The 27,827-nt window shown below is 42.5% G+C and overlaps 1 protein-coding gene across 2 annotated transcripts; it reads left to right on the plus strand.

Annotated features, from left to right (window-relative positions):
- The first annotated feature begins 701 nt into the window (after nt 1-701).
- kcnn2 (potassium calcium-activated channel subfamily N member 2) lies at nt 702-27,802 on the plus strand. Of its 2 annotated transcripts, XM_030084601.1 has the most exons (9): nt 702-1,545; nt 1,976-2,071; nt 15,994-16,412; nt 16,679-16,820; nt 17,676-17,786; nt 17,880-18,007; nt 19,937-19,945; nt 22,926-22,995; nt 25,736-27,802. In XM_030084601.1, the coding sequence occupies exons 1-9, from the start codon at nt 775-777 to the stop codon at nt 26,009-26,011; spliced, it is 2,022 nt and encodes a 673-aa protein (XP_029940461.1). In that variant the 5' UTR covers nt 702-774; the 3' UTR covers nt 26,012-27,802. The 2 variants fall into 2 exon arrangements, with proteins under 2 accessions (XP_029940461.1, XP_029940462.1); XM_030084602.1 differs by lacking the exons at nt 19,937-19,945; nt 22,926-22,995 and having other exon boundaries at nt 25,736-25,856.
- The last annotated feature ends 25 nt before the right edge of the window (nt 27,803-27,827 follow it).

Consider the following 27,827-nt stretch of genomic DNA (forward strand, 5'->3'; position numbering starts at 1 on the left):
CGTCTAACAGCTCTAGAACTAAATTTGTTGCTGCTGCTACGCCAAGACGTGGGGATGATTGGGTTTTGGCCTCTGTTTTATGCTTCCACAGCTGCTCAATCTCGGGTAGTTGGCTGTATTTCCTCGGGGTGATATAATTCCTCTTTTCCATTAATAACCAGGCCACCAGCTCTCACATCAATCTGCGGCTGCAGACACAGGCCCTGGACATAAAGGTGCTACAGTCCTGCATGGTCACACGGTCAGCAGCCAGTGAGGCTGAATGAAATCAGTTGCGTGTAAATCAGCACTGACAGCGAGATACGTGTTTCCTATGAAGTCAATAAATGAGAATTCAGCAAGGGATTTATGAATAGAGCTGTTCGACGGCTGGTGTGTGCAGAGGCAGTATCTCACAAAGCTGATGTGCATTGATGAAGTAACACTGAGTGAAGAGGAGCACATCTTTTCTGTTTCTCTGGCTGGACTTTTAAGGGGAAAGTTTTGTAATTGTGCGAACGCACAGGTGGATTTGCAAAGCGGCACTTAATTATATTAACATCGGTTAATTGTTCAGATGAGACCGGGGTTTGCGTCCCACGGTTGCAACCTTTTCATGACGTCGAGCCAGTTGTTTTGGTTCCCCCCTGCCCAATCGGAGGCTCCTCTCACAATCTACCGGAGCCGAAATGGATCTATTCACGCAGCGGCTCTGTCCTGCCGTCAGGACCAGAACGCCCTTTGTCGGGGGCTCTGTGGTACCTGGCCGCTGCTGCTTTAAACGGCAGCACTGACATGGGAACTCCGTTACAGCTGCAGAGCGATTTCTTTCCAGAGCAGCAGTTCCAGCACTGTAAGTATCAGCACTACTGCGGGCGGGAGGATCGGCGCGGCCAGCAGCACGACCAGCGCTGCACCTGCAATACCTGCACCGGTGATGCCAGAAAAAGCCTCGTCTTTCGCGGGACGTCGCCGACCACTGTGGGAACTTTAAGGACACCTTCGGAAACGTCTTCGAGGCAAGGCTGCCAGTACAGCGTCTGCGAGTTCACACCCTCTAGTCATGGTAGTTCCTCCAGACATCATCATCCTCACCATCAGCAGCAGCAGTGCCGCGATCGGCAGCGGGGCAGCCTGGGCAGCAGCCACAAAGACAGTAACTCCTACAATGAAATAGCCATGAGCAGCTGCAGATACAACGGCGGCGTGATGCGGCCGCTGAGCAACTTGAGCTCGTCCCGTAGAAACATACACGAGTTTGATTCCGAGTCCCAGCCTTTGCAGCCCATCTCAGCCGCAGATGCGTCGGACACTTTAGTATCCAAGCCGGAGAATAATTCCACCACCCTGATGCCTTACGCATCGGGAGACGGAGGGGGAGGCTGCAGCCACAGCGGCGGCAAATCGGGGAAAAAGAAGAACCAGAACATTGGGGAAAAGCTGGGACACAGGAGGGCCTTGTTTGAGAAAAGGAAGCGGCTCAGCGACTATGCTTTAATCTTTGGGATGTTTGGGATCGTTGTTATGGTTATAGAGACTGAACTCTCGTGGGGAGCCTACGGAAAGGTGCGTATTTACTCCCAAAGTGCTCGTCTTGCAGCATCACCCACATCCACACTCAGAGCGAATTCGTTGACACGAGACTGACACTGGCCATGCGTGTCTTTTTATTTATTTATTTATTTATTTATTTTATTTAACAACTTCTGTGAAGAGTATGAATGAAAAACAGCGACTTGGAGCAGAACGGGTCCGGGCTCACCGTGCCGTGTCCCGTCCACATGCAGGCCAAAAGGCCCACCGCTGTCCAACCATGAAGGGGAGCCCCAATAATACTAGAGGAAACTGCATTGTCAGAATATGTTGCAGTGCACCTGATCAACCTGAATGATTACTGTTTTCTTATCTGGCACAGACATAGTATGTCATGTAAGAATGTGTTTTGATGCCTTGGTGCTGTGTCCTTCTTGGCTTTAGTGTTGTTGCTCTTTTGCAGGAATCCCTGTACTCATTAGCTCTAAAATGCCTGATAAGCCTTTCTACAATCATTCTCCTGGGGCTGATTATCATATACCATGCAAGAGAGATACAGGTAATGTTGGACCACTTTCCTTCTTTTTTTTTAACTGTTGATTTTCACCACAGGGAACTGTCTGGCAATAATGCCAGCAAGATTGATCATGTTCAGTAAATGTTTAGTTTAATGGTGAAGCTGTGAGCATACACTTGATGTTTTATGATGGGGTTTGTAGTATTTACAGTGGGATTACATGTGATATTTATTGACTTAGTGAAAATCCACCTCTGCCTAAAGGGATTTTTTCATCATGTATAATTCAGCATTAACATTTAAAAACACAGGCTTTGAACAACTTGACAGGCCACATCTAAAAACCAAAAAGTCTGCTCAGCTCCACAAATGCTCAACAGTAAAGTATTTTTGCACTTGTAGACTGATTGTCATCTACTGGAGCCACTCTGCTCATCAGTGGCACATTTCGATAAGATTTAGGAACTTCCTCTCAGGTGTCAGGAGATGACTGATTGTCAACCTGTCCTGAGATGTTCCAACACTGCAGCTTTATGACCTGGCCTTGAAGCATTATTGCATTACTTACAGTTCTTCCTGCACTTCAGCACTCGTGTCTTTGTTAAGCAGCCACTAAATTAACGGTGCCACTTTCTGCTGGATGCATGTTGCCAAAGATGCTCCATGAATCAGAGGCATTACGGTACTTTCTGCTTTTAATGAAGTCAACTTGAAAGGTAAAAATAGAACCCCACTTGAAAGAAACACAACTCAAGCATTTTCTGAAATCTTAATTGACAGGATATTTAATCATGATAATGGATTTACTTTGTTTTACACAAGATAGTGATTTTCAGAATGGCTTTATCTAAATTTTGCAAGCTCAACCAGCTTTATCTGCAGTAATGGCTTTACTTAATTAGGTCTCAGATTTAACATGTAGAATAGATTTTTGTGAAACCTAAAGAATAGGATTGAACATCCATTTCTTATCATTAGCATAGGAAACTTGCATTAACTGCAGAATGTTCATCAGCTCTGTTGGTATATTTAGGACTTACAAGTCCTGTGGGAGTATCAGTCATTGAAATAACCCAACAGTAAAATGTGTCACCCCCCTCTTCAGATCTTGCATTGTAAACCTTTCTTTATAAAGCATGATAGAGAAGCACAGGCATCATTACCATATTTCAATGCACAACAGAGGCTTTTTCATTTTCCCTGCAGACAGAACCCAGTAGCTGTTTATAAATTAGAATGCATACTGTAAGTTTGCAGTAGAGTATCAAATTCATTCTTTCCTCCTCCAGTGTGTGCACATTTCACTCAAATGCTGTGCAAATTACTACTTTCACGGACAGAGTTTCCTCACCTTTTGCTTGTACTGATCCAGATTATTATAGCAGTTTAGATGTGATACAAAGGCACATTGTTTAGCTGGTTTCTACTTTCAGCAAGCATTCTGATATTGAGCTTTATCAGTCCTGCCTTGGCTGCATGCTTGTTGTCCCTGCTCCCATAAATCAGTTTGCATAAGAACTGCATTGTTCTACCTTGTTTGATTACAGTGGAAAATACATCCCTACAGTTATGATGCAGAAAATATGGATATGAAACCTGAATTTAACATGTTTTAAGAAGGTTTGGCAAATTAAATATTTGCTCTCAAGTGCCTTTTCTTTCTTCGTTATAACCAAGCTGAAAATGTAGCTCTGGGTGAAAAGCTCCTCTTTCAATCCCTTTAATTGTCAGGAGCTGAACATTTACCCCACAGGAAGGCTGTTCGAGCCTCTTTGATCCAGTCTCCTCTGACAGTCACGTCAATGTGCCAAACATTTTCCACCCTAGGTAGCGCTCTCTTCACGATAAAGACGTTTCCTCCTTTGCTGACCTAGAAAACTTTATTAAGGCAATTGTTTGCCTCTGAGCTGATTACTGCAATTCACTTCTCAGCACATAGCCACAATAATTGAAGTGGAAGCTGGAGCACTATGAATCACAAACATTCTAATGTCACTGCAGTCTTACTCAGGAAACCTTCCCCCGAAATATATAAGTTGATTATACGGTCTGTCATCAAATTCATCAAGTGCTTTTCGGAAGTGACTATCAGCCGTTTCCCGGGACCGACTCTGTCTGACTATTTGAACCCAATTCAGTGTTTTTAACGTCAACTTCCTCCACACCAGCTGCTCTTTTCCTTCCCCGCCTCGGGGTCTTTTGTGCCCGTTGTTGTTAATCTGTCATTACTGGGTTCCTGCAGACTGACATATGCACTGGTGCAGACACACACACACACACTGTACTTGCAGACCCCCAGTTTGCACGTAGACACGTTACACACACACACACAGAGGAATTCAGTCGAAATCCATCTTGCTAATGACACACACATGCACACAGAGAACTGCTGAAATGTGTCTTTCCCTCTCATTTCCTCTCCGCTCCTGTTTCATGTCACTCAATGCAACACTTTAACAAACTGTTTGGCTGGAAACATTTGATAAAAAACACAATCCAGCCTCAATTGTGTAAAACTTAAAGGTTGATTGAGTTAAATGGACTGGAATCTAGCATTAAGCCCTCTGAAATTAAAATATGACAGAGTATTAAATTAATCCAGGAGTCTTAAATCAGACTTACAATTCACTTTTTTGTCAGTGGTAAGGAGCTATGTCAGGTGCATGAGCAAACCACTTATCCTAGTGAAATGCAAACCTAATATGCAGGTCCTTTTGAGAATATCCTCAAACAGACAGTTTCTAAACGATACGCTTCAAGTATTTTCCTTATGGTTTCATAATTTAGCTTCTATAATGTCAAGCGACTTGGTCATAATTAAAAAAGTAGAGCATTTTTCTTGTTTAGTGCTCGGAGTTAAACTTTTAAAAAGTGAGATGGAAATGATGTAATTAACTTGCAGGTAGCATTATTGATGTGGAGCACGTTGTTTACAATTATTCATTTTTACCTCTATACTCTGTTCGAGTGAAGTTAATCATAACTTCTCTTCATCTGGGATGAGACTGATGAACAGTTTAAAAACTTTAAAAACATTTATTCACAATGACAGAACGAAGAAAAAGGCAGCAACTCTGAACACTGAAAACCGTTTGGATTTTGATATTAACGCGAGTAAAAAATTTTCCAGTCATCAAAGGGTTGATGAAGCCACGTTTCTCGCTCAGCTGTGGATGAGATGTTCTGTGACTCACACACGTTTCATTCGACTCCATGTGCATCATTTTATCAACGATAATGTGATGTCTTATAAACTGAGCTGCAAAGATCACAGGGGTCATTTCAAAGAAAAGATTCTTCTGAATCACCGAGGGCACTAAACAGCTGTATTCCCTGCTGGTGTTGTGTGCTCCCTTTAATTACTTCAAAGGCACTGATGTGTAAATTTGGCAGTGCTACAGGAAGCATTTTCTAAATCTTCTCATTACATAAAGACATTAATATGTGACTATATTATTGAGTAGTAACATATTATCCATTGTGAAAATCTCTCAGAGAAATATGACCAACAATCTAGATCAGCTGATTTAGAGAAACGAATGCAAGTTTTGGTTATGGAAGAAATGATAGTGAAGACGTACATAGCTGTTAAAGAAATCTAAAGTTTTTTGATGTAAATATAAGTTTAGGCTAAAAGTCTAAACTATATTACGGAGTTATAAAAGTTTTCAACTTTTTCAATGTCCAAATGCTGCTCTAGAAATAAACTTGCCTTGCACCATCTTATCAAATCAGATAAAAACCAGCACAGTGAAGTAAAAGGTGAAATATTTTCATCTGAAATGTTGCCGAGTGGAAGCTAAAGGTCATGAAATACAAAGTCTGACGAAGGAAATATACTTTAAATATGTGCTGCATTGAAGTTTAGATACTTGTCACTTTAGATTATGGCTTCCAAACACAGCGTCACCCCACCTGAACCCCCGCTTGGCCATTTGAATCCACTTCTCCTGCAGCTCTATACAACACTGCGACTTGCTCGCTGTTGATCTTTACTTAATTTCCATTGAGTGAGTCTCTGAGAGTCCAACTCACTTGGCAGTGTTGCAACATGAACTGCTATTTCTAAAGTGCACTTTGTGGGAAATTTTGCTCCTGCAGTGAAATAGATTATGCATGCACATTCATGTGTACTCACAGATGCCTGTCAGATGTAGAAGCACAGTTCAGGATGATGAAACATTTCCCCACCATTTCCATTACTTGTCAAACTCAGTAAATGCCCTCTGATTTTATATAAATCAGCTTTCTGCTTTTGCTTCTTTTTCTTTTTTAATAATTCAAGTTTTTCTCCGCTGTATGCCTGGGAAACTCCAAAGGTCAGGTCGGACAGGATAGGAGTTGGACAACAGCTGTCATTTCAGTTGTTTTGGGATGCGTATGCGGTGCTGTACTAGCACTGATGGGTGACCTACGGAGCTGCAGTGCATTAATGGGGAGGGATATTGTGTCCCTGTTATGTTCAGTGTGGCTGGATTCGTCCCAGTGTCGGACAGGAAGTGTAAAGTTTATTCCTCTTTCTGGGCTCATGAAGCATTTTGCATTTTCCTTTGAATAGTTCAGAGTTTGTTCCATTGATGTCTGTTGCTGACAGCTGGCGATCCACAGAAGCCATTTTTAGACTTTTAAGTTTATGGGGGTTTGTTGTGTTGGCAGGCAGCATCCTGCAGTACAGCATGAGTTTAAATGGAGAGGTTAGCATCTGTGGCTTTTGCTAACTTTGATTTGTCATTGTCACAGGCTGGTATGAAGTACAAGCTGGGAGCCTCTTCTCGATCGGTCTGCTGTGGTGGTTGATGAGTTTGGTCTCTCTCTCTCTCTCTCTCTCTCTCTTTTTCTTCCAAGCAGGCACAAAGTGACATTTTCAAAGTTTTCTCTCTTCTTGTCACATCAAAGGCTTGTTGCTGGGGGGCTTTGTGTTCAGGCCATTGCTGTGTCACTGTACCTTCTGATGACGGATCTGCTGAGTTTTCTTAAACTAACGCGAAGCGCTTTGGGGACTCTTGTGTCTTTGATGTGTGTGTGTGTTTAGATCGAAGCCAGCGCCGATGCTTCACAGTCACATAATGTTACATTTTACAATCTGCAGAAAAGATAAAATAACAACACACCGTCCAAACTGTGCCAGCGAATCCTGCCAAAGCCTGGCTTGGCCGTGCCTGTCAGCTCACTCCTGGGCGCTGCTGCTGCTGCGTATGTGTCCGAGATCTGGTGTAACTGCAGGAGACACTCTGCATTTCTCACAGTGAAATCTGTCCTCTACCTGAGACTCCAGACCGGAGTCAAATAACCACCACTGGCTGGTGACCTCGCTGTTTTCACTGAACATACAGGCTTTCAAGGGCAGAAGATACCCAGCCTCCCAAAGGGGTGAGAATCCCACAGATAATTTATTTATGGTATTTACCCAAATTGTACCCTTCGTGTCACTTTCAACATGCAGAGGATTTTAGATTATTAATTTGTCGAGCCTTGGCTGCAGCCACAGCGTTTTAGAGAATGAAGATTTATACAGGCTTTTACTTTGGCTCCGAGATCGTTCACTTTGCTGGAATAGAAGAATTGCATATGGAAATGTGAGACTTAATCTCGGAAACAAAAGCAAACTGAATCTGCCACTGCTTCAGATTTACTCCGCAAAGTGGCCTCTTAGTGGCTCACTTTGATATCATAAATAAAGCATTGCATTAATGTGTAATTGGACTGAACCCCTCAACCTAATTCACTAATGAGATTGAGCGATTTCATTCTCAGTGACAAGATATATGTTCCCATCTCCACATTACACAGATTAAATATTGAGCTGCACTCCATTAGTTATATTGGGAGTAGTGAAACCAGTAACCAACCCAGCTAACGTCGGCAGGTGAGCTCCTCGGAGACGGCGCTGCGTTGAAGCGGGGGAAGGATCCCAAACCTCCGCTGCACCGTCTCCCAGCCTGACATTAATGCGAAATCCCATGATGAGAGTATAGGGCATGCACTCTTAGTGATTAGACCGTATTTTGAGTTCATCAGAAAACAAGTTGAGTCCCGAGAGAGAGAGAGAGACGGGAGTGAAACGTGACGCCCGGATTTGTCCTCAGAAACAGTCGTCGCGTTGATTGTTTGTTCTGTGAGCTCTGTTGAGCAAAGCAGGAGGTTATTACGGGTGAGCTCCTGCACTTTAGTGCCACTGCGCAGAAAAGAAGAGAAGACAAAAGAGGGACATTTGCAGCGCTTCTTTGAATCTCCAAAACAGCTGTTTGCAAGTTAAGATAAGGAGTCAAGCCGAGAAAGACAAAGATGTGCAGGTCCGTAAAAATCACAGAGAGCTGTTAAGTCATGGCGGCGCTGTGGGCTGGAGCCAATGTAGGTGAAGGGTTACTTCCTGGACATGTCTCCAGTCCATCACAGCGCGAACACAATGACAACCACACACATTTTCACACCTGCAGGAGCTTTGGATGACCCTAACAAGCATGTCGTTAGACTGTGGGAGAAATCCACAGTGCACAGAAAGAACATGTGAAATCCACATTTAAAATCTGCATTAAAAAAAAAAAGAACTCTCAACTAGCGCCACTTCAAAGTACATTAGAGGATTTTTTTTTTTTTTAAGCTTTGGAAAATACAGCAAATTGTGGTCATTTTATCATTGTAGAATTTAATACTCGTTGAGGATTAGATGGTTTGGTTAGGCTCACTTGATTTTTCATTCCATTTTGGGGAAAAAAAAAAAACATTTGCATCGTCTGGTCAACATCTTAACTTTGTTTTCAGGCCTCCTTCAAAATTAATGATGTTCTCGTTAGCCAAAGCTCTTCTAACACGATGACAGTTCCTGCTGCACAGCAGCGTCCAACACTTCACAAAAAGACAACCGTCACAGAGCATACAGCATACAGCGTAGCGGTTAATGTTTGCCTAAGCTGACACTTTGAATTCCAACAGTTACTTTCCATTTACCTTCATGGTGTTTGAGTGAAGGCAGACTACAAAATATATCAGGACATCCCATCTATTTTGGATATAAACTGACCCCTTACAGAAGAATTCATATAGAATGAGAGTGTGTGTCGCATAGCTCTACCCAAAATTCAGTTTGTTCATCCCCGTGGCCGGAGGTCATTCGCCCGCTGCTGCGAAACTGTTTCACGGCAGCAACTGAATATAACTGTCAGTACGACTGTCCTGGCTTTGCTGAAAACTGAAAATACTGTAAACATCACTCCTGCTATTACTGTGCGTGCATTTCACCTACACTTCCACGTGCGTGCGTATGTGTGCTACTTGTGAGCCACTGTCCCATTCGAAGTATTTGAACTGTTTATGTAGCACAGAGCTGCTGTGATTGAATTCGCCCATGTAGGATGGATAAAGTCTTATCTTATGTTATCTTTCTTTAATTGGCTGTCTTATTTAAAATGTCAAAAGCCAGGTGTGAAGTGGAATGCAGCGTCGATGGAACAAAATGAGTGGAGCTGTTTACTTTTTAACTCATTATCTTTACCTCTGGTTAGTGAAGCTTGTGGAGGCGCCAGGCTGACTAACGTGACATGATCAATCATTGGTCAAGTTCCCAATAGCAAGAGCGTGTCTTCACAGGAACATGAAGTTTCACACTTTGATGACAGAATAATGATTAAAAAAGCAGTGAACAGAACAAATACCTTTGCTGTAATTTGAAAGCAACAGAGGGTTGTTAAGGGCGTTAGCTAATGATTGTTCCTTTGGCTGCAGATTAACAGCGTTTGCGGTTGAGGGACTCTGAAATCGCGCAGCAGCGACCCCACACAAGATAAGACAGCATTGTATCACTGTATCAATTTACATTTCATTTCATCATGGGGATCAATTAGAGTATCACTGCTAAAAGTAGCGGCATTAGAGTAATACATAACGTTAGTCACAGCGTTGTTTATACAAAACAGAAACGGCTGTTAAATCAACTCTTTTCACTGAGCGGGTTGACTCAGGTTACAACAGGAAAGCAGTCAGTTTGTGTCAAATTTGTGTAGTTTCTGTAAAGTGCTTATCACAGTATGGATATACAACGATTAAAAAAAAGTGCCACTCTTCTATTAGTGAATAAAATGGCACAGCAACACGTAGGGCTCATATCTGAGCTGTCCTGGTACTTTCAGTAACTCTGAGGCTCTGCTGCCCTCGACTGGTCTCATCATTCCAACAGTCCGGACAGAGATCAGCAGCTCTGATCACAGTGAGGGCCACAAAAATCACATCCTCACAACAGCACGTGCGATTTGTGAATGAGCACATCTATCGCAAAGATTTATTCAAGTTATGGTAGCTAACTGATTTTTTAAAAATTGGAACCTACGTCTCTAATTGTAATTACCATTTTATATTATTTGACCTTGAAATAAACTGTATTAGAGTAATTTGTAACAATTTCGATTGACATCTGGTTAAAACATGCTCAGTATGATCACAATCCGCCCATTAACTGTAAAGCAGATGATTTATTCATTGTTGGAAATTAGCTTGCAGAACAAAAGCTTCCTTGTCTTTTCATTAAGGATGGCACACTCGCAAAGTGCCAACCTATTAGTGACCTCCGCTTTTCATGACCAGATTTCCGTCCGAAAGTTTACATTATCTAACGCGGCCGTTCCAAGTCCTCATCCGTGTCTTTGAGTTGCACTTTCTTCTTCTTTTAAAGTGTTTTGATGCACTTATGAAGGACAGATCTGTGGATGAGGGGGAGTTTGCCAAGTTCACTGATGGATTTGATGTTGCCCGGCGTTTTGTGCTTGGCAATACTGCTGCTCCTCCTCCTCGCGGGGTGAGTTGGCCCTCCTCTCCTTCCAAATATTTCAGCATCCCCGGTGCGGTTCTCAAACTCAGAGGCCTTCTAAAAATAGTATTCTGATTCTGCTTCGTTTTCTGATGGGCATCCTCTGCCAAGCACAGACATAACTGTGTTACTCGGAGGGATTTTATTGATACCGAGCTCAAATGAGTAAAGAATGGGGACGCATTTGGCCCGCGTGCCACTATGGTAGACACGTCTGAGTTGGTGTGACTCAAAGCATGCCCCTCACATGCTAAACTGCAAAACGCTGTTTAACCAAAAAGAGCTGCAGTGCGCCAGAGTGCTGCCGCCGTCACTTTCGGTGCTCGCAGAGAGCGGGGCTCATACAGGAGGCTGGATATTGAACGCCTCGCTAACAGCTGGCTGTTCACCTGCCAATCGTAATCATGCGGTTCCCTGCAGGTTGGAGTCGCCCCAAACCCCACCTTCCTGCCCCCGTCTGTCACGGGGCGATCAGCACCGAGTTTCGCTCTGCCCTCGATGTTCAGGCCACCTGGACCAAGCGGACAGAGAAAAAGGAAAGGCTAACCCAACATATGGCAGAGCATGAAACAGTAGACGGCTTTTCATTTAAAATATAGGGTTTTACTTTGAAATGGATACAGGAAGGCACCACGTTCAGCTGGACGTTCTTATCTTACGGACAGGAACGAGTTCTGGAGTCCTGATCTGTGTGTTGTGGTTAAGAAAAGATGAATTAGGCAAAATAAATTAATTTAATTATTCTTTCTGTTCTCATAGTATATTGATTTATGCAGATTCCTTTATCTATCAAAAATCAATAAGGCAACAGGTCACTTTAACTCAATCTGACCGGCACAAATTAGATTTTTTTTTTTTTTTGGTCACTTTGAATGCCTTCCTAGTTGGTTCCTGCTGTTTCAGATGCCAGTCCTCACACGTCGGAGCGTTGTCCAGTCTTTGTGAGCGTCCTCGCAACAGTGAATAAGATCATTTCATGTTATTTATTCATAGGCATTAATTTGTTATCTTCCTGTAATCAATTGAATACTTCCCTGGCTCACTGGCTTCTCTTTATTCTGCTGGGTGTCGTCGCAGCGTGGTGTTTTCTCGGTTCAGTGTGTTTTTCCACTGCAGATGTTGCTTCTTCCACGTCTTTGTCATAACTGCTTGTTCTGCTGCTTGCATGGAATATTTCATGCTCTGAGGTAAAGGGCCCTTGAGGATTGTATTTCAGGTCATCCATTACCATAATTGCTTTTACTCACCAAGTAGGCTTTCCTTATGCAACCTGCTTTTAAATGTTTAATCACATTGTTTTGAGGTAACAAACTTTGTAACTGCTTTTGACAGGGCCGGTTTGTTGCTTGAAACGTAAAATAAAACGCGGCTCACGCTGTGTGCAAACAATAGATTTAGCTGCTTTCCGAGCTCTAATTCTGTAAGTAACAAAACCGTAGCAGAGCGAAGTCACAGCTTGTGTTTCCGTGTCTACATTACACTCCGCTGGAAAGCCGGACAGGGCGAGCTGTGGTTAGAGTTACACACTTCTCTGACAGATGTCAGTTTGTTAAAGGAGCTCGGTGTCGCTCATTTGATATGAACAACTGCCTCTGAAAGTTTAATTCATTTGTTGTTTTTAATCTTTGAGGGAGGGGGGGGGGGAGGCGGGCTTTGATTGTGGCTTTTAAATAAATATAAAGGAGGTAGTTGTAGCATTTGTTCAGGAACATGTGTTCGTTGTAGCATCTGCTGGGTTTTTCTTTTTTTCGTGATGTGCCAATTTGTTGACAGATGAAATATCTTGTACAGTAGCTGTTTGGCTCGTAAGTGGCTCGGAGGCTATAATAAGAACACAGTGCTCAGAGAAGTTTGTGTGTTAGAGTGAAGCGGCGGCCCTCGGAGCTGTCAGCGTCCAGCATGTGGAGCATTCATGTATGTCTGTGAGAGAAGCGGCAGCGCGCGGTGTTATTGATTGCTTTTTTTTTTTTTTTTTTCTTGTGTGCCTTTTTTTGTCCTTGAGTTAAACCCATTGACTGGGAGCTTTATTTTCAATACAAGAAATATGACTTTTTGAGCGATTCCATTTCATGAATCAGGGTGAATTTACAATCTAGGTCACTGATCCCATTAGCTCTCCATGAGTGGGACGATTTTTTTTTTTTTTTTAACTTCTATAATGAGGATTTCCAAATTATGCTAAATTGAGAGTAGCTGGCACGATGCCGAGTCGTGATGTGTCCCTCCAGTGTGTGCTGAGCATTACGAACATTTTATTCATCAGTCATAAAACTGCTGTTATGAAAGATATATAAGACATCTACTGAAATTAGAGAACAGAGAGGCTTTACGGAAATTAACTGGACTTAACTGAGCTCAATATTCATCATCACATTGCATAAAGCTCACTTTAGATCAGTGCTTCTGGAAGAGATTTTGGTAGGTCTCACATGAGAGACGTCAGAGAGATTCAGCTGAAGGAGAAAAATATCGGGGTGTTTAGCAGGATTTTTATTTTGTTTTTCATTTCTCTTCAATATTCTTTCTATATTCTGTATATAATATATCACAACTGCAATGAAGATGAATTATGTTTGAATTCTAAAAGCCCTAAGGTGCAACCAATCAACAGTTGCAGACATCCATGAAGATTAACCAGATATTTAAAGTTATAATGGTCTAATTAGAAGAACAAATGTGATGCTTTCTCCCCAAATGGATTGTTTATAATAACATCTTATCATGTGAAAAACATTAGAAAGTTCCGCATTCAAAAGGTGAGAAGAAACACAATTGAGCTCAAGCTCGGTGAGAAGTGGTTCACTGTCGCTCTCTTCAAGTTAAAATATGTAAATTTGAAAAGCATTCGGGGCTAATATGTAAAACAGCCTTTTAAAATGTGTGTGACACCGTTCAGACCATCGGCTTTACTGAGATACAGCCATGCAAATATGTTTGCAGGAGTGATTTAAGAGCAGATGAGGAGCTCGCCACTCTGATCCCCTCAGGGACGTTGTTTAAAAGAGTGTTGGTAATAACAGATAAAGTCCAATCTCCCTTAATCCGCTGCCTAGATTGCTGGATTCTGGACAGAGCCTTGGTCTGAGACTTTAGGGTTTGACCAGGAACATAAAGGGTCAGAAGATCTGACAGGCACTTAGCTCTAAATCCAGGACAGGCCTCAAAAGTTACCAATAAAACCTGTAAATCAATTAAAAGTTCACTGGAAGCCAAAGAAGAAAAAGCTAAAATAGGTATGATAAGCTGACTTTTAAACTAAAAATCCTGCCAGCAGGCGCCGTTCGCAACAAAAGAACCTCCTTCTTTAATAACCTCCTGCAGTAATTTTGATGATGAGCAGAGGTGAAAAATGAACCGCATTGTTGAGCTGCGGGCAAAAATATTGTACAGGGTATCTGAATAATTCTTCATTTTAAATCCTGAGGAGTCGCCGGACATCCCATAATTCATTACCAAGCACATTAGGGAGGTTCCCGACAAAATGTAATGGTGCAGTTTTTCTTGTCTTTTCTTTTTATCCCCCACCTTCAGTAAGGCGTCTGCTCTCACGGCATAAACAGCCGCCAGGAAACCTCACTCGTATTTGCTGACAGCAACATTTTGTGAAATATCTTCTGCCATTTGTGACGGCTCGGGGAGGAAGAGGACCTTGATGTGATTGAGTGGATGGAGCAGCGGCAGCTGCGGAGGAATGTCAGCGTGGCGCGTCAGAGGGAAAGAATTATTTAACTAATACAGGGAAAGTTAAGATGATCTGATAGCGTTTAATTTGCAACCAACGGCGGCAGAGAGGGGCGGGATTCAGATAGTCTATCTGCTGCTGTAGGCACGATCGGGGATCTCTGCGAGCGAGCTGGTGACGGCAGTCACGGCCTCGGCCCATTAGTTCGGGGTGAACACACTGCGCAGTGAATCTTCTGACTGAAGATAGCCGCAGATTGGATTGAAAGTGATGAAGAGGGGGAGAGAGGGTGAACAAGAGGCAGGAGCGGCAGCAGGAGTGACCATGTGAGCACGCTGCTTTATATGACGGCAGACAGGCTGGGGAAGAGTGATGAGAGGCGCTGAAATTCACTGGCTGCAAGGTCCCCGAGTGAAACGGCCTACCTTCTGGCCAGGGTGGCCAGGCGATCAGAACCTAATGCTAATGTGGGGGTGGCAGATGTTCTCATCAGTATAATGCTTTGAAGTAGAAATTGCTTACTGCACGCTGCTAATGTAACACATTTTATCTGAACCGGATAAAGAAGACCGAAAATGGAGAGAAACAGAGGATGCAGGGGGGAGGTTTGTGGCAGAATTTCACCTTAAAAAAACATTTACATCATCCACAGATCACATTATTAAAAAAAAAATAAAATGTTTCTTTGTTACTGGAAGGAGCCTTGTAAATATAATCCACAGAAATTATTATGTCAAAAACATCAAAAATATCCATCACTGTTAATCCTCAGAGTCAACGGATCACAAGATGGCCTCAAAATGTCTTGCTAAAAAATATAAAAACTCCAAAATATCGAGTTGAGATGATGTATGACAAAGTAAAGCAGATGGAATTGCAAAGCGTTTCAGCTTTCTTTCTTTCTTTTTTCAGTACTACTGCTGCTCTAAAACATACCCACTGGTTAAATTAAAGAGACAGCAACAAATAACATTTATTCTTAATTTAGTGTCTTCTTCTATCTTCACAACAGCCATTACACACCAGACAGGACACTGTTTACTTTGAAAAATACAGAACATATAAGATTAGTAACAATCTATCCGTAGGTGTTCTTATAATATGGTCAAAATTACAACCAACTAGTTGGAACAAACACAAAATCATAGAAAATCAATCAATCGTTTGGAAAATGCATTCAGAAAAACAAAGATGTGACATTTCAGCCTGCATCAGATTGTGCTGTTTATATCTGAGGGGCATTTCTGACCTTGACAGATTGAAGCTCCCTGCACACGATGTGAAAGTTATTCTTTGTTGTCTCGGTCTGAACCTCTTGTGCTGCAGCTCTTTTAAAAACGTGACTCACAAGAAGCGATTCAATAATTTGCCGGCTTATTTTTTAATGGGTTTAATGATTTCCTGCTGCTTGCTGTGTCAACATGATGAAAATGTTAGATGTCGTTCACCCTCCGCTGGCCTCACGCTGCCCTCTCCTTGCAGTTATTTATGGTGGACAACGCAGCCGACGACTGGAGGATAGCCATGACATACGAGCGCATCTTCTTCATCTGCCTGGAGATCCTGGTGTGCGCCATACACCCCATCCCGGGGAACTACACCTTCACCTGGACAGCGCGTTTGGCCTACTCCTATGTGCCATCCAAGACGGATGCGGACGTGGACATCATCCTGTCCATCCCCATGTTCCTGCGGCTGTACCTCATTGCTCGTGTCATGCTGCTGCACAGCAAGCTCTTCACGGATGCCTCGTCCCGCAGTATCGGTGCACTCAACAAGATTAACTTCAACACGCGCTTTGTGATGAAGACCCTCATGACCATCTGTCCCGGCACTGTGCTGCTGGTCTTCACCATCTCGCTATGGATCATCGCTGCGTGGACAGTGAGAGCTTGCGAGAGGTGCCTGGATCAGTTTCTCACGCTATGCCGTGCTGCTTCGCATTAAACATAGATAAGGCATAAAAATAGATAGTGTACACACATTGTAGCGCAGTTTGAGTCCTGGTATCAAGACAGAAGGATTTTACTCAGAGAAGATTAAAAGCTTGTACACACGATCAACATTTTGTAAAACACACCTTCTTTTTTTAAATCAAGCCGTAATGTCAGCTGCTGTAGGTATACTGAAAACTGGTCAATCTGTCATATTTAATTATTTATTGCAGATACCATGACAACCAGGACATAACCAGCAACTTCCTTGGAGCCATGTGGTTGATCTCAATCACATTTCTAACCATTGGATATGGGGACATGGTTCCACACACATACTGTGGGAAGGGAGTCTGTCTCCTGACTGGCATCATGGTGAGTTGAAAACAGAACATTGGTGGGACTGTTACTGTATGAACCAGAGGATTTCAGTGTGAGAGGATGAACCCCGTTTTACTGAGCTTTAAAAACATCGGGCTTCCATCAAAACTCCAAAAATCACGCTGTGTAATGCTTTGCCAAGCTGACACAGTGTGGTTGAACGTAATTCCATTGCACAAACAATTAATTATTTAACTAAAATTATGTTTTGTAATAATAATTAATATTTTTAGAATACTTTTTTTTAATTTTATTTTATTGTGAATTACTCTCAAAATGAGATGGAAAAGTCAGGATTGAAAAAGGCATCCCCCTGACCACTGGATTTTTCCTGCTGGGCCTCTGAAGCTCTCTGGGGCCCTCAAGAGGAGGCAGCTGCCTCACGCTGAAACCCACTGTTGTACAGCTCTTTTAGATTTATTTCTTCCTCCTATATCTTTGTCAACAAATAGTCCTGTTTATTGCAGAAACGTTATTCAAATTCCACATAACTTCAATCACATTTTCCAATCACGGTGATATATTATAGTTATAAATTTAAAAATACCATTTAGTGAATGGAGAAAATTCACAGTGTCAGCTGTCCTGAGCGTCACATTGCCCACTGACTGCAGCACCAGTGTAGATAAAGATGATCAAGAAAAAAAATGTGACTTAAAGGACCATGACAGGACTTTAAAGATCTATCATGCTGATATTATAAAGAAACAAATATTTCACTGATTTGAGCATCAGCCTCTCTCACCTTATACATTGCTAATAATTCATGAGTGAAGAGAAGGGCTGGGGAGAAAACGTGGATGAAAAAACCCACATGGTGTGTGTGTGTCTCTTCTCGTTGCCTCTCAGGGAGCCGGCTGCACTGCCTTGGTGGTCGCTGTGGTGGCAAAGAAACTGGAATTAACCAAAGCTGAAAAACATGTCCACAATTTTATGATGGACACCCAGCTAACAAAAAGAGTACGTAACATTTTGGCGTTGTATGAGAAACGTTGTTTTAATTACCTCTAATTTGTTGGCGAGCTAATAAATTGTTTGCGTTTCGCTTTTTAGGTGAAAAACACAGCTGCGAATGTTCTCAGGGAGACGTGGCTCATCTACAAGAACACCAAACTAGTGAGGAAGATGGACCACGCTAGAGTCAGGAAGCACCAGAGAAAGTTCCTCCAAGCCATTCATCAGTAGGTGCCGCCATCTTAACCCTGACCTGTCAGCTTCTGTTGGTCTAACACTGATCTTTATCCAGCAGCCCTTTCCTTTCAATCATCGGTGCAACACAAACCTGAAATCTGAATTGTTTGACACCTGTAGCAAAATAATGTTCTCATATTATCGAAACACGGTGACTTTGATTGCCATGTTTCAGCCGACGTGACAAACTTTCCAGATGTGATGATGAATTGTTCAAGTGAAATATGCATGGAAACTGGATTTATGTTAACATTACTGACACACGGGAGGCTGATTTAAAGCATTTATGAAGGTATGCGTTGGTCTGTTTAAAAGAGGCTTTGTTTAACTGTGTAAAACTCAATTGCACCTTGAAATATTCTGGAGTTACAGAATTCACAGCAGTGTAATATTGATTTCGCTCTCGCTCACTTCTCGCTGTCAGGTCGGCTCTTGCGTGTTTGTTTTTGCTGTGAGACAGGCGTCAGGCTGACCTCAGGGCCGACACATTTGGGTTTCTACTTCTCTAGCGGCTGGTCAGTCACTTACCTGTCAGCTAGTCTTTTAGTGGGTCCCCAAGGACCCCAAAGTGCTATCTCACTCCAAAACAGTATTGATTTTAGCCTCACCTCACTGTTGTTTTTCCTCCATCTACAGTGCTTACCAGCACATCGACTCTGTGGCTTCTTTTATTAACTGGCTATCAGCACCTCCTTTATTAAAATATACCAGTAAACGCACAGTATATTTTCAGTGTGTTGCTTTGTGCTCAACTAAAACGTCTTTTTTTCTTTATGTGGTTTTCTGTCAGTATATGGGTCTGTGTGGTCTCTCATGTGAAACTTTGATTTACTCATGAATCTTATCTTTATGTTTTAATGACATTAGAAAGTTAAATTGCAAAAAAAAGGAAAAAACAAAATACAGAGAAGCTGTCTCCTGCCGCTGCTGCTGCTGCTGCAACCTGCATCCCGATTTGTGCTGTTTATTTGCATTTTCTTGCCCTTGCAACCCATTTGGCCGTTGCTGTTACGTTTGGGTGGTTTGCAGCAGTGATGACAATGTCTTACGTCCGCCTTCGACTCTTGAGAACAACATATGGCTCTGAGGCTGAGGCTAAATCTATGAAGAGCCTGATTCAGTGGAAGAAAGTCACGTCCAGCTCTGTGTGACACCGGCTGCTCAGCATGGTCCCAGCATCCTCCCGTCACACCTTCATGATGCAAAGATTTCGCTGCCTTTGCGAGATAGAGTGCTCACAGCCCTGTGGGGAGAGTTTCGGGTCTTGCCCGCAACCTATATATGCCAGGTGTGATGAACAATCTCTGGATTGAGATTAAAGCAGAATAGGACAAGCGGAGGGCGGTAAATGGCCGACAGGTGTCCTTGACCTGTCAAGTGGCTGGCAGTAAACATCAAATCAGATGTTATCATGTTTGCTCCCTCCTGTAAAAGCCGCGAGACGGAGCTCGCGGTCCTCATCAGTCACAGTAAAGAATGAGAAGTGTAAACCCTTGCTAAATGGAGCCACGGACGCTTTGAGGCACTGTCCGTGTCGCTGAGTGTTTGCTCACTTTAATGGAGAGGTTGTTTTTATTTGCCGCGTTAACTGATAACTGGGATTAGGACCAGGCGAAAAAAAAGAAAAAAAAAGGGGGGGAGGATTAGATTTAGAGCACGAGCACAGCTGCAGCCACTGGAGAACAAAACAAAACAAAAAGTCCTCTAAGAAACGCCAGTTCCAGCGCAAAATAAGTGAGAGATGATTGCTGCTCCTCAGAGGTGAGGCGACAGTGTAAAGATGAGGGTTACAGCAGCCAGACTGGAGCAAACAGATTTCACCATCTGAATATGTTGATCTGATGCTGTAATAATTCATTTGTCTACTTCATGTTTCCTTTTTTTTTTTTTTTCCTGTTTGTGTCAACACAATGCAATAGAGCTCGAAAGTAAGTCTTCGCCTCACACGTAGATGCAGACCTGTCGTGTGCATGCTAACGAGAGCTTGTCCTTGAACCCGATAATGTTACTAAAAAAAAAAAAAAAAAAAAAAAAAATTACACTCCCTCATTTGATAAGTGAAATTCATGCCTCGAAAACGTTGCATCCAACTGCTTGACGCGACATGATGTCGTCATTTATTTCAAGCAGCCACAAAGGTTTCTATTAGTTCCAATGAGAGGCATGTCATTATTAGTGTCTACATTTCTCATCCAGTGTTCAAGTTTTCAAATTACCACTGCAGACACTCAACAGACTTCTGCTGCACACCGTTTCCACACCCACAGATGCATATTAAGTGAATTTCAGTTATCAGTGATGGAGGGTGTTTTTCTTTCCATTTCTGCATGGATGTGATGAGACTTTGATCTTTAATCAGAAAGCCACTGATTAAACTCCAATCAACTGTGTTTTCACATACCGAAGGATGACAACTAGAGCTCTACAGAAGACGGACCTGCAAGTTGCACAATGTGTTATATTACCTCCAAAAGGCAACCGAGCTGTCATGCTCATGTACAGACCGGGGCTCAGGGTCATCTTTCGGCGAGTGGAACCATTGTTACGCCTGTTTGACATTTGCAGCCACATTTCCTCCATTTCCCTGTTGGATGACACAGTAGCAGAGATTCGGTACGACCACGCCTGGCGAAACAGCGTACGGGCAAGGACATGCAGCTGTCATGCAGGAAGAAATAGGAGAGTTGGCGGCAGATGTAACTCAAACGCCGCAAAGGTCAGACGGTACAATGTACCGCGCCGCAGCTATGGTGTCGCACACGTGCGGCCGAATGTCTTACAGTCCACGGTGGCTGTGAAATCGAGTGTCTCGGAGCTATAAGACTGTCCCCTCTGGGAATGCTGTCCCTTTCCTTTACACAAGGTCCAAGTGGGAATCATAGCAGGAGGCACAACGCTGAGTGCTTGTTAGCTCAGAGATCAGTGAGTTGGAGAAGCAGGAAAGTGACCTGAGCCGAAGGTCACGGTAAAGCCTCAGAGCAATTCCGCTCAGGCTGGAGAGGCTGCGACTGTGACCGACAGTGTAATGCTGTCAGCAGGGACAGAGGAGTTAAAAAAAGAAGAAGGAAAAAAAAGTCAGGCCGCTGCAAAATGTTCATGCCGTCCATTATAGAAGAGACGCATTTGCATTTCGGTCCACGATGAGGTGAACGGAGGTCACAAAAAAGAAAGTATGCTGAAAAGATGTTTAAAAAAAAAAAAAAAACATTGAGCTGCACTAACAGAGATTGCCCTTACAGATTTAGTGGGCTTTTGAAAAGCTTAGCGTAGCTGTTTTCCCCTGATGAATAACAAGCAGATTCACATTGCCCATTCAGAAAGAGAGCAGCCCACCAGGACTGATTGACTCAAAGGAAAGACACGCAGAATATAAAGGACAGGATGAGGTGGTCGGCTCATCGTGACCTCGAGCTGCCACAAAAAACAACTATTGGTCATCCAACTGTGAAATGCATCTAACAGGTCTTACATCAACTCCAGAACCATTTAACATTGATAATCTAGTATCTATCACATTTTCAGGAGACTACTTCCTACTTTCTTTGTTTGGTTTTGAAGGGTAAAAATGCTGTTTTCCCGTCGTATTCTCTACAGTCTGCTGTGTAGGAAGCTTTTCAAGCTTCAATTGCCAGACTACAGTCCCTCCTTTGTAGTTTAGTTAAGTGACAGTGCACCCTCTGTCGGTCTAACCTGTCACGGTTTGCTTTTCCACATTTGCTTGTCTTCAGGAAACAGACACCTAATCCTGTTTTTGCACAAAAAACTGGTGCATCTGAACTAATTAGGAAAATCCCCAAAGGCCCATCAAACCCCTTACGGATCATGTCTGACGTTTACTTTGGACATGCACACCACATAATGATTGCCTCACTAAAACGGCATCGATTTCTCACTTGAATAATGGGTTTATTAATATCATTATTATTGACAATGGTATTATTTTATCACGGTGTGAAACAGTGCCAGACTGACCACCGTGATATTACTTTCTTTATTGGGTTATCTGGAATCTAACGGGCCTGTGGTGTTTCAGGAGGGCAGAAGAACCTCTTTAATATCTCAAAACCACATGTGGTTGACACGCTACAATCCTGCACAGTTGCTGTTTTTGAGCTCCCTGAGAAGCGGAGTGAAACTAGGCTCTAGGAGCCTAATTAAACAGGAGATGTGAATTATTTAAGCATGTTGCATGGAGTAGGTAAGCTATTTTTTTTTCCAGATATTGAGAGGAATTTCAGGGCAGCGAAAATGGATTTATAGATTAAATCTCACAAGCCGAGTGTCACAGGAGGGTTATGCCGTTGGGAAACTCTATGAAAGAGTGTTATTTATTTATTTTTTTAGCACGAATGAAAATTTGATATGAATGCATTAAAAGTCAAACTGTGAAGAGATGTAGATTTTTCCCTTTTTTCTGTCTTGAAATGAAAACAAAAGCAAATGTAAGTATCTGCTGTGCAGAGATTAAATAGGAGCCTAATAATATTTGGCATTTTAAATATTAGATCATGTATAATAAGAGAGAAAAGCAGTCATCCAGTCACTTTCGTTGCTTTGTGGAGTAGATAGAGGCCTCGGTGAACCCTGACTGCACCGTGTATGCACTCTGATGTGAGTTGTCCTCCTGTCTTCAGTATTGGTTGAGCAGGAATCAGAGCTGCTCTCATGCTCCTCTGAGGCAGCTCTCCTATTTTCCCCTGTGGTCTCCTCTCCACTTGCATGCAGCTCAACCAAACAGAGTGAACCCCTCCCCTTCCTGCAATCCCCCGCATTTCTCTACACACATCCTGTGCATGTCCTTAGGAGTGCTCTCCATGTGTATGCCCTGTGTGTGCACAACCTCAGAAAGAGAATGACCGCTTCTGATCGCCGGTTAATTCATTGGGTTCTGAATGGTCTTGTGTTCAGATTGAGAAGTGTTAAAATGGAGCAACGCAAGCTGAATGACCAAGCAAACTCACTAGTGGACCTTGCTAAGGTAAGATAGACTAACAGTCTCCTGCTGCTTTGTGCATTAGGATAACAATCCTTTCCTCTGTGTGACTGAATTCAATGCATGCGAGTTCACACCGCTGAATTGGTTGTGTTTTCTAATATCGTCAAAGTCTACAGGTGTCAAATAAACAGACAGGCTTTACATCTGGGTGATGATTCTGGTTAACTGCACTCAGACTGAAACTGCGTGTCAGATTGTGTGGGTATTAAATAATAACATCTCTTTATTTTGCAGCGTAAATTACCGCCCCCAGGACATGATCTCCTGAAAATTACTCAATGAAAGAAACAAAGAAACCCTGTTTGCATATGCAAAGACCCAGTACAGTTTTTCACTTGCTGTATTCTCTGATGTTTGTCTCCAGATGCACTAAACAGAAGCCGACAAACCTTAGGGAAAGACCAGGCAGTGCGCCAGCCTGACACAGCAGAAACAGCAACCTGGGAAGGGAGACACACTGTGATCTGATGATTCAGCCAGAAATAAAGGCAGAGAGAGGGAAGCTAGAAAGGCAGAGCGCTTTGACATTCAGAAGTACACCACAGTCACACTGGATACATTCCAGCATGTCATGAAAGGAATTAGTTAATATTGCCTAATCACCCCGTGGTGTAAAACAGCAGCGAGAGTTGGGATATGACATTGGGTAAGGTGGCCGGTGGCCAGTACGCCTCAGCTGGAGTTTTAATTGTTGTTATAACATTCTGTTGCCTTCAGAGGGCACTGTGGATTCGGTCTTTTCTCGCTCTCAGTGGGAAGATGGGAGCTAAATAGAGCTGAACATATCTTTGGAAGATGCATCGCCACTGCAGTGCTCTGTGAAATTCCTCAGATCACATTGTATCCCCTTCAATTCATCATCGCCACTGTATTCTCTTTTAGGTTACGTTTCCTCCCTTTCTTTGTGAAAGCAGTGAAGCATTTGCTGAACGCCGTTATTCCTCCACAGCATTTCTCTCATTTACCATTCAGGCTGAATTACATGTCCTCAAATTGCAAAATTGCTCACTGAAGCTATAGTTTGAAACAATCTTCAGCTGCTTTCCTCTCTCTCTTCTTCTCTTATCATTTTGTTCAGAAATAGGCTGATGGGACCATTTTAAGGTTTTATTTCATGGCTGAAGTGGATCTATAATAACCGCCTGTATTCTTTGCTCCATCAGTTCTCTCCTCTATTTATAATATCTCGCGAATTAATGGGTTCGAGCTCTTTTGAGCAGCACTATTCAACATGTACTGCTCTGATTCCTCTTTTTACAGAAGAGGCCCTCACCTAAGTTTCTTAGAATCTACGTTTGTGACTGCTTACAAGTCACGGGTGCTCTTAATAGCGGCAAAACCATGACATTTCAAGATATTATGGATTAATATCATTATTATTATGCTCAGTCATCCGCGGAGAGCTGATGCTTCTTTAGTTCTCACGGATTCACATAGACAGTCAATTCCAAAGTTCCTGCCCCAGATAAGAAGAGGACAAGGTAAGTGATGGATCCCATCGCCTGCGAGCTGCCAGGGGTTATTAGACTGTTCAATGAATAATACGCCAGAAGTCAGCTTCTCGCAGGATCACTCCATGACACCTATATTTGTTGATGATCACACTGGAAGAAAGAACTTCGGAGATTATTGAAACCAGCAGCCAGGGTGTATTTTTAAAGACTCCTAACAGATGGCTGATGGATCAAAGGAGCGGAAAGCATCACGCCAAGTCAGCAGGCACCTTTCCTGTCTCGTCAAGGTCATTGAGTAATATACTCCAGTCTGCCCGGAAGCACGACTTGCTGTAAATGGTATAAAACTTGCCCTTGTGGGTCAGTTTCTAATGGAGATTGTGATTGCAATGGAAGCTTAGCATTTAAAGCTCAAACAAAAAAAAAAGAAAAGAAAAAAAGAGAGAATCTTGAACTAATGTTTGTCTGGTCTGACCTTTTTTGATAGATGATGGAAGGTATTTTCCTTCGTAGGGGAGTTCCTCAAACGCCAAGACTGCTGCCATGGACTCATTCACATTTTACATTCCCTGAATTTGAAGTTTAAGAAATGATTTGATGTGTTTCTTTTTTTCTGTCACCATTACATATGTACATTATATATCTGATTAACAAATTTACGCATAGGTTAAAACAAATCTGTTTAAAATGATAACCCCATACCATAACCCCTTCTCTTTTTTTCTGAGCCGGCAGACTTAAACACACAAACTTAAACACCTTCCAGAGTGTGGTCGAACGAGTCCCCTCAGACCTTGAACACCACTTCAAACCAACTCACAGCAGACGTGCTATTTGTCCTGAAAACCTTCCTGTTATTTATTGTTTTGTTTTGTTTTGTTTTTTATTAAAAGATAAAATTGTGAAGTGATTGTGAATTGTGAATATGATTGTGAACTGTTCTTGAGACCTATAGATGATTTAAAAAAGATGATACTTGCTGTGTAGGGGGTTTCAGTTTAAATATTTGTTTATAGTAAGAGAAATAGTGTCAATCTGAATCTCTTGGTTTCTTGTTTTTCCTTTCCTCTTCTTCTCAGAGAGAACACTGAGCACTTTCAATTTCCTGTTCAATGAAGTGTCTATTTTAAAATGCAATCTTGTTTTCATTTGCTTTGTGTTTTTTATTTGGTTATGGAGAAACCCAGCACTCTCAGGATGCCTTGTAAAGGTGACACCAGTTTGGAAAGCGATGCCCATTAAGCGCGTTTCCCTCTCTCCTGTTCCAGACCCAGAACATCATGTATGACATGATATCGGACTTGAACGAGAGAGGCGAGGACATGGAGAAGAGGATTGCCCTGCTGGAGACAAAGCTGGAGACTCTACTGAGCAACTTGCAAGCTCTGCCTGGACTCATCAGCCAGGTCATCAGCCAGCAGCACAGGGACTTCCTGGAGGTGCAGCTCCAGCCTTACGACAAACACAGCCCTGAGCGCTCACAGTCAGTGTCTCGACGGAGGTCGTCCTCCACAGCACCGCCCACCTCCTCCGAGAGCAGCTAGAGTCCAAGGGGATTGCCTCCACTGAAGACTTTTGCCATCATATGGCCAAGTTGCATTTATCGTAAAGCCTTATGGTTTCAATAAGTATTATCCAAATTCTGATGACAGAATCCAAGACACTGGGGACAATGCATTTTAATGGATAACTTCATGCTGTTATTTGTTTTTTATTACCTCAGAAGATGTTGTTATCCTTGCCCTGGTGACATGACCACAAATAATGGCGCTTCCCTCAGTACAAAAGGCCTATCGACGAGGCTATGACGAGAACTCTACTCCATCTCTATGCAGAGGTAGCCAGTTTTAGATGGCAAGATTACCAAGTGTGAAACTATTGCACTAAAATAGTGCTTCTCACAGACGTTGCGCTTCTTGCCGGCTCGGTTCTGTTGCTGTGTTCCTCAAAGCAAACTGAGAAACCACTGAGAAAATCAGCCAGGAAGCATGTCAGTGACAGTGAGGAACAGTGCTGCGTTTTAAGGACTGGAGTGAACTGAGAGCAGAAGGCAGTTCAAAATCGCTCCTACACACTGTCACTCAGAGATAACTTAAAAAGCTTGAAATGAGGAAAAAAAAGCATATATCTTTTAGGTTAGAAACAGCATCAACTATAGCGGTTTTCTTTTTTGCAGAGTGCCCCTGTAGAATGACTATTTTTGGGGCGACGTTGCAAATAATTTATTCCTCTAGTCAAAATGAATGCATCAAAATCTGTACTTGCACTTACTTTTTAATCAATGCACTTCAATGCTGACTGACATATGATATAAAGATGCGTTGCTCATTAAAATAAGAACATTTGAGATGTTTGGGCATGGGTTTATTATTGTCAATCCTCAAGTCGTGGCTAAGTGTTAATGACATAATTCAAAGCCCCTTTTTTTTCCCCACATAAAAGCATCAACAGAAACCAGTAGCAGTTTATAGAAATGTACTGAGTAATCATAAATTCAGTAATTATCCCACATCACGCTGTGTCTCACCTCCCGTCCTTCTTTCATATGCTATTTATGCTTGCTGTCATTCCAGCTGGGCACCAAGAAATGCTGAACAACAACAATAACGACAACAACAACAACAACAACAACCATAAACCGTATCTACCTTTTGAAAATAAAAAGCCTATTTTTATATACTATGATGAGGACAAGCACACCTCCTGCAATTAAACACAAACAATAGGATCTAGAGAAGGCAGATTCAGCATATCTAGCATATGGTTTAAGACATTTTGGACTGGAGATCAGATACATAACATTTTCTATGAGATTATTTCCTAATCCATAATTATGAACTGATTTAAAAACTGCAATATTCTTCAGACTGTGTTTATTTTTTACAGAAAATGCTTTGAGTGGCACTGTCGGTTGCGCTGGAAGGGCAGAAACTGGTGACCCCTATTTCAACTGACTGATATTTACTGGATTTTGAAGTTTGAATGTCCAAAATTTGTATTGAAATACTTTTGATTTTGATTTAGATGTCTTCCTCGGCCATTTATGCAGTCTGTCTCCATATCAACTGTTTGAAAAGCCCTGGTGTGCCCAATATACCCTCGAGGCATCAATATTCAGTATATGACTGTAGTTGTTATTGTAACCTATTCCAGGTTCGCAGAGCATCGCATGGTTCAGAGATCTGACGGCCGCTCATCCAGACAGTAGCACTGATCTTGTTCAACCAGCTCACCCTCCAACCAATAAATCAATCAGAAGGTCAACACAACTGCAGATGATCAGTCCACACACCTTAGCAGCATAGAAACCAATGAGAGATTATACTGTATGCGACTTAAATGATAAACAATTAAACAAAT

The sequence above is a fragment of the Salarias fasciatus genome, assembly GCF_902148845.1.
Source record: "Salarias fasciatus chromosome 7 unlocalized genomic scaffold, fSalaFa1.1 super_scaffold_4, whole genome shotgun sequence".
NCBI lineage: Eukaryota > Metazoa > Chordata > Actinopteri > Blenniiformes > Blenniidae > Salarias > Salarias fasciatus.